The sequence below is a fragment of the Malus domestica genome, chromosome 10, assembly GCF_042453785.1.
Source record: "Malus domestica chromosome 10, GDT2T_hap1".
Classification (NCBI taxonomy): Eukaryota; Viridiplantae; Streptophyta; class Magnoliopsida; order Rosales; family Rosaceae; genus Malus; species Malus domestica.
In genome coordinates this window covers 23545553-23553400 of record NC_091670.1, presented here as the reverse complement: position 1 = coordinate 23553400, position 7848 = coordinate 23545553, and the positions used below count along the sequence as shown (strand labels likewise).

At 35.9% G+C, this 7848-nt stretch overlaps 1 protein-coding gene across 1 annotated transcript; it reads right to left on the bottom strand.

The window, feature by feature from the left end:
• Positions 1-735: 735 nt before the first annotated feature.
• On the bottom strand, positions 736-7227 carry LOC103443846 (alanine--tRNA ligase, chloroplastic/mitochondrial-like). The gene is made up of 10 exons (XM_029109781.2): positions 6934-7227; positions 6350-6528; positions 6123-6201; positions 5229-5363; positions 4852-5112; positions 3837-4748; positions 3436-3708; positions 3104-3313; positions 2803-2960; positions 736-1293 (listed from the first exon to the last, which is right to left on the bottom strand). Exons 1-10 carry the CDS (start codon positions 7108-7110, stop codon positions 948-950), a joined length of 2730 nt encoding a protein of 909 aa, XP_028965614.2. The 5' UTR covers positions 7111-7227; the 3' UTR covers positions 736-947.
• Positions 7228-7848: the final 621 nt, after the last annotated feature.

The window sequence follows — 7848 nt, the reverse complement described above, 5'->3', positions numbered from 1 at the left end:
CTCGAAGGCGGCGGGTGGACGAGGAGAAGGGGGACGAATGAGGAAGAAGGGGGACAGAGGAGGGAGTAGGTGGAGGAGACGATTTCTGGGGAAATGAAGAGCGTTTTTTATTTTTATTAAGTTTAATTGTTAAATAAGAATTAGTAATTTATTTTTAATTAATTAATTTTTTATTAAAAAGTGGCAAATGAGTGGGTTCCACTCCTTCAATATCATCATTTAACAGCTAAATTAACAAAAAATTTAATGGATGTTTGACATTGCAATGAATTCATATATGTTGAGTTATGACATTGTAATGTTTAAAATATAAGGTATAAAATTATGATTCCATCGATAATTAAGGTAATTTTATATAATATACCCTAAAAATTAATATGAAAATTAAGTCAAAGTCAAGTCATGCCCTATGGAGCATGCACATGTGCCAAAATTCTGGATACGAGATAATCCACCAGGATGATTGGGAAGAGATTTGATTGGAAAGTGGAGAATTATATACATTGTTTTAAGAGAATAATTAATAGCCAATAAAGGACAGAAATATACATGGAGGAGAATTATCTCCCATTCTATCCTCTTTTATTTGAACGGTTACGGTTTAGCTACGTCGACTTTTTATATTGATTTTTTTTTATAAAGACAATTAGACAAAAAATAATATGTGAAAGGAGGGGAGGGAAGAGATGAGAATAGGAAGAGAGAGAATTCTACTCCAATATACATATATAAAACTTCAACGAATGAGTGTGCCAACCACACCATTACATGATTTTATTAATTAATTTACATATTTTATATGAATATACGAAATAGTTGATGTTTTATGTGTAGCTACATATGTAGCAAATGTATATATTGTAACACTACGGACTGTTACACCCAAGGAAAACAAACCAGTAGACTGCAAATCCAATATTGTTGAACCACTTCAAAGATAGACATCCCTATGACTTTAAACTTTCCATTTCTGAGAGTTTTAAGAAGATTTCGGACCGAGCTTTTTCTAGTGCACTCGACAAATTTTCAGGCTTCCTCCCGCCTGCCTGAGCAAAGTTAGGCTTTCCACCGCCTCTACCACCACAAAACTCAGCAATAGGCCCTATGAACTTCCCTGCATGCATTCCCAACTGGACAACCCCTGGGGTGAATGCAGCAACCAAACTCACATTCTCATTCCCTCGACAAGAGCCTAGAATCACAGCTGCTGGATCTCCTAATGTATCAACAAGATATTCCGCGGCTTTTTTCAGCGAATCAGCGTCCGTATCATCCATGGACTCAACTAGTACTCTGTGATATGATACCATTTTTTTCCCCAAAAGCAAAAACAATCAATATCAAAAAAAAAAAAAAAAAAAATCTAAATAAGATCTATGTGCACTTTTAAGCTCAAGATACATATGCTTGATATAATTAAGCTCTTAGAGCATATCCAAAAGAAATGTCAAAATATCCAAATCAGCAATAACGGTAATAAAAGACAGCAGTAATGTTTTCCAACCAAGAAGCCAAATTTGATGTGGCATGACATAAAAAGACATATCTCCCCCTTGATGCCAAATTTGATAGTCTTAGACCATGTGCAATGGTGTGGGTTTACACCTAAATTTTTAGCCTAGAAAATTTAGGTTCTAATCTAGAAACCGTTTTTCTCCTCTAATGGTTGTGGCTTAAAATTATAGGTCAAGATTATTGAAGAATGATTTTAGCCTAATTTTTTCGGTAACTTTTCAATAAATAAAATTTATGATCCTAATTTATTTTTATGAACATCCTAATATATTTATGATAAATAATGAAAAATACTAAACCTACCCAATGAAACATGAAAGTCATGGAACACTAAATACTACAACAATTGCTAATACGAACAATAATTAAAACACTAAATAAAAATTAATAAATGATAATTTAACTACTACATAAAAATTACAACAATTACTAATACTAATAATACTCATCATCATTCGGTTGACTTGGTGGTGGTTTTGGTGGTGAACTTGGGTAATAGACATTAGATGGGTCATCATCCTCAATGATAATCTTTGCGGCATTCCTTCTTATAATTTCCGATTGCTGCTCACAGAAGAACTTCTTTTTATTTGGAGTGTATTTGTTGGGTCCTCTCTCATTACAACAAAATCAAACCTTTCTTGCGCTAAATGGTCTCTTGTATCTTCCCTTGCCGCTTCTCATTAAAGAGTAAGTGCATTCAGACTGTTAGATCTTTTAATTGTTTTAGTCATTGGATTTAATTTTGGTCCATTAGATTTTTTTTTACTATTAGATTTTATCATACATCGATCTCACAATGGTTTGATGTATTTATAAATTAGGTTTCAAAAATAATAATTTGAATATGGATCGTTGTATCAATCAAAACTAGCCATTTGGCTCGGTTTGGATTGCTGACAAAGCTGTCAGTGGTGGGTCCCACCCACTGCAGCTTTGTCGCGTGTACGTGAGTTGGGTTCATCAGTGCACCGAGCGTGGTCTTCAAGTAGGCGCGTTCATGCGTATTGGTGAGCCAGCCGCTTAACCTTGGCTGGTATTTTGGATGAAATTTAGCCCAAAAACAAGTTTTTGGTTTACCCAATGATTGAAAAAGCCTTGGGAGATTTAAAATTTAGATTTTAACCCAACCATTGAAAATCGTCTTAAGGTTAACTGATGCGGTGAGGGAGGGTGGGGTATAGGGTTAGAATTAGACTAGGTTCAGGAATTGGTTCCCTCCAATTTAATTGAAAAAAAAAAAAAAAAAAAAAAAAGAAGGGGTAAACGAGGAGGCAGATAAGTTACCCGACTGTTTTTGAACTCCCCACAGAAATTCCCTGGGTTGCCATTACTGATGCTTTGTGAACTGCTATCTTTTCTCGCAAAGTAGAAGCTTCATTTTTGCTCATCTGTAACTCCTCCAAGAGGTTGTCTACCCTATTTTTTGCTTCTTCAGCTTTCACCTTCACAAAGGCAACATACACAATAGTAAACACTTTGTTGCTTTCTCAAGGTCAAAACCTTGTTTGCATGAACAATGGTAAACTAAACAAAGAAAAAATAACATTTCCCTTCACAGAACATAGAACAGTAAAAGAAAACATACATTGAGGGTGGAACACAGCTGCTTCATATGATAATCTCTGGAATTGATATATTCCATAAACGATTCACCAGCCACAGCTTCTATGCGCCTGATTCCGGATGCTTTACCTTGTTCAGAAAGTATTTTAAACCCGCGTATTTCAGAAGTGTTGCTCACATGAGTCCCACCGCAAAGTTCCATGGATATACCAGGAACCTCTACAACACGTACCTACAATACAACATGTCGCACACTTAAGCGAAAAACTCATCAACCAATTTAGTTTGAAATATCAAATATGCAATATATAGAATGTCTCATCAAATGCTTTGAATACATCTATCTACTCGTACCTCTTCACCATATTTTTCTCCAAACATTGCAATGGCCCCTGCACCTTTTGCTTCAGAAAGAGGCATCACTTTCGTTTGAAGCAGTATTGTTTCCGCAACCCAGTTATTTACTAGTCTTTCAATTTCAGAAAGCTCACTGTCAGTAAGCAGCCGGCAGAAGTTGAAATCAAATCTTAAACGGTCAAAAGCCACCAATGAGCCAACTTGTGAAGTTTCATGACCTAAAACTTTCTTAAGAGCAGATTGCAGCAAATGTGTGGCGGTATGATGAACCTGCAGAATACCAAAACAATGTTCAGTTTGCAAGCTAATTTAACAGTTATGATATTATATACTTGATTACTTAATACCACTTAATACATCCATTTACACTGAAATTTCTAGTGTTAAATCTTGTATACCTTAGCATGTTGCCTTAGTTTTGCATCAACTGTTGCTTCCACTTCTTCGCCAACCTGTAGAACTCCCTCTCTGATTGTACCCTTATGAACAAATATGTTACCGAATTTTTGGACATCTTTTATCTCCACAACAACCTTATGTTGGTTTTCACCTGGAATATATAAAGTTCCGTGATCTCCAATTTGACCACCTGATTCTGCATAAAATGGAGTCCGGTTCAACCATATATCAGCATCACTTCCTTCGGAAACCTGCATGACCTTGTTCCCATTCACTATAAGGCCTTCCACTATTGCTGCTGTAGAAAGCGTAATGTAGCCAACAAATTCAGTGTTGGGAACATTTTTCGAAAGATCAGCACTATTTCCCATGGACAGTTTGACATCAGTATGTGCAGCCTGAGATTGACGACGTTGGTTTTCCATTTCAGTATGAAAACCATTCATATCTATACTCACACCACGTTCTTCAGCCACTTCTGCTGTTATTTCGACAGGAAACCCATATGTATCATACAAAAGAAAAGCATCCTTGCTGGACAAGCAAGGTATATTCCCACTTTCTTTTGCATTTAATAATGCCTCAACTAGCATTTGCTCAAGAAATTTTTCTCCTCTCTCCAATGTCTTCACAAATTTAAGTTCTTCCCTTTTCAACTCCTCAAGAATATGGGGTGCTCTATCTTTTACATCCGGATTGATGTTGGTGCTCATCTCTATTGCTTTTGCTGCAATGGTGGCTAAAATTGCTCCTTTGAGGCTGCCCTGAGAACCCCCCTTTTTAACAAGCCACCGAGCACAGCGAACAGACCTTCTGATTAGGAATCGAGGGACATAACCTCTTCCAGTATTTGATGGAACAACTCCATCTGATATCAGGTTTACAATCGCGCGTAAATGATCTCCTACAATCTGAAACAAAAATTTATATGATCAATCACATTTTATTTTGAGAGGCCATGTGTTTATTGACACAAATTTAATAGAAATTGCAGCATCTTACACGAGAGCTTACTTTGAAATTCAATTTTGAGCAGTCAACAGCTGTGTCATATGACACATTTACAATTTCTGAGGTCTTCTCTATAATTGGTCTGATCAAGTCAGTTTCATAGTTGTTCGGAACCTCCTGAAGGATGCGAGCCATACGCTCTAGGCCAAGCCCGATATCTATATTCTTCTGTTTTAAGGGCTCTAGTGAACCATCATCCTTCTTGTTGAATTCCATGAAAACTAGATTGTAGAACTCTAAAAATCTGGTGTCATCATTGAGATCCTGAAAAACAAATTCATCCAAAATGTAAGTAAACAAAAAAGCCTTTAAAGTAATTCAGAATTTAACCTTTCCTTCCAATGAAAACAAAATTTTACTGCAAACCAATTATTACATACAGCATCTGAATGTCCCCTCTCTGGTTGGAAATCAAAATACACCTCAGAGCAGGGGCCGCAGGGACCAGTGACTCCACTAGTCCAAAAGTTGTCATCTTTGCCCATTCTCTTTATGCGCTCAGCCGGAACACCCACCTGAAGATAAAGAATTTTATTCACATTAAACCGGAGTATTAGCTCGAAAAAGAAAGGCAGAGCTTAAGATCAAAGCAGAATGTACATGCAAGTAAAACGAAGAATGAAAGAGTGTATGAGTAGAAAACAATTCACCAACAAGGTTAACATATAAATCATAGTTAATATATAAATCATACATAAGAGCAACTTCATCCTTGGAGCCCTCTCCTCTGGCAATCCACTATTGAATCCACCCTATTGAACAGTAACGGCCTTTAATGAATAATAACTGCCATTAATGAACAGTAATTACTTTTTGCATCTCTACCCTTGGAGCCCTCCCTCCTGACAATAGGTAATAAAATAGTAGTTTTTTTGTTTGTTTAAATAATATAAAATAAAATAAAACAGGGAAATTGGGGCTGTAGGGCCTCGGGCTGACACAAAAAACAATAAAAAAATGTCTTGGCCCTCGGGCTGCAGGCCTGTCAACTCTCCACCCCCCTTGTGCTCAGGCTCCCACCTTCACTCGGGCCCTCCATGGTTGGAGAAGAATCAACCGGCCCTCGGGCCCCTTCCTGCAGCCCGTCCCCCGAGCAAAGTAGAAGGCTGGAGTTGCTCTAAAAGTAAATATAGATCGGGCCCCGTTTCCAAAGTTTCTCTAGAAAACTTCTGCTCATAAGTACTTTACTATAGAAGCGCGTCAAAAACAACAAACCAACAAGGTTGATATACAAATTGTACTAAAAGTAAAATATATAGCTCCTTTTGGCTAACCTTTTTATGCCAGATTTCAAAAGCTTCATCGTCATCTTCAAAGACACTAACCCATAATCTCTCAGCTGGCAGTCCAAATCTGAAAGAAATTAAACACACACAGCATGCACATAATTTAATTTTTCATGCCACAATAGGATAAAAAATAAGTAATTATAGTTAGACAAATAAATAAATAAATAAATGAAAATATGCAGTGTAAGGAGACATTAAAATTTGTTGCATACTCTTTAGTTGAAAGCTCCCATGCCCAAGGTATTGCTTCCTCCTTAAAGTAATCTCCAAAACTGAAATTCCCAAGCATCTCAAAGAGTGTATGATGCCGAGCTGTTCTACCAACATTCTCCACATCGTTTGTGCGTATGCACCTTTGCGCAGTTACTGCACGAGGTACTTGTCTAGGAACCTTTAAAACAAAGTTTCAGAAGATATTCAAATTTTAGAGTATTTCAACTCAGACATTAATAAGAAAAATATCACTTGATTAAGAACTAGTCAGTTGATTAAGAACTAGTCAGTACAAATTCATTTAGCAATATTTTTGTCAATTTTTTTTATTAATCTATGAGGTGTCCATGACTTGACCAGCTTAGACAGATTAAAATATAAATAAAGAAAAGATATGGTATCTTTTAGTTGACCAAATCTGAAAACAAGAAATGAATTTGAACAACCCAAAGATACAAGGAGGAACAGACTACGCCGGAAAATATAGGATGACATTTCCGACAAATAGAAGAGCTTATAAGATAACTTTGTTATTATGATATCAAATTTGAAGGATATATATATAAACCATTAACAACCATACCTGACCAAGGAAAATAGGCTTGAATTGGAGCATTCCAGCAATCGTTAATAGAACTGTGGGATCATCTGGCACAAGAGATGCACTCGGAAGAACTGTGTGACCCCGAGAAGCATAAAAATCCAGGAAACGGCGTCGTATGGAATCACCACTCACACGGTGATGGAGATCCTCCTCCATTTAATTTCAGCTCTCTGCTCTGATTAGTTTTGAGTTTGGGGTTTGAGTGACTCTGGTTCTGATTGGTAATTGGGAGACTTAGTATGTGTGCCTGTTATGTTTGTTTTATATGTCTCTCTGTTTGAAACATCATCACTTCGGACTTGTGGACCAAGAAACAAAATTATTAGTTATATCATAAAAGTTTGTTTGCTTGTTTTTTCCTGAATGAAAAGATATATTTTTGGAAAAAAAAAATACAAAGATATGTTCATAACAAAGGGATTAGTAAAATAAATTGGCTTGTGGACCAAGAAACAAAATTATTAGTTAGGAGAAATTAGGTTCTCATTCATTTTTTTTTTCAACCACATTGATTGAAACCTTATTTCTTTTCAATTTTTTTAATCAAGGTCCCTTGGTTTTAATAAACGTCATTAATTATTTCAATAATAAAGTATTTTACATGTCAATATAATTAAATTTTATTTCTAAATATATTCATTTAGTGTTAGAAACGTTACATTTGATATATTTATATTTATGATTAAATTTGTATCATTTATTTTTATTTTTAGTTTGCATCCATTTTTGTAACGATCCGTCCCTAATTTTACGATTTTAATATTTTTAAAGAAGTGAATTAACGAAAATGCCCCTATAGGCGAGGTTGTTGACTTTCGTTGACCGTCGTTTCGTGACGTGTACGAGTTACTATTTTACTGTATTCTCGAAGTACTTGACGGTACAAACGCGTAG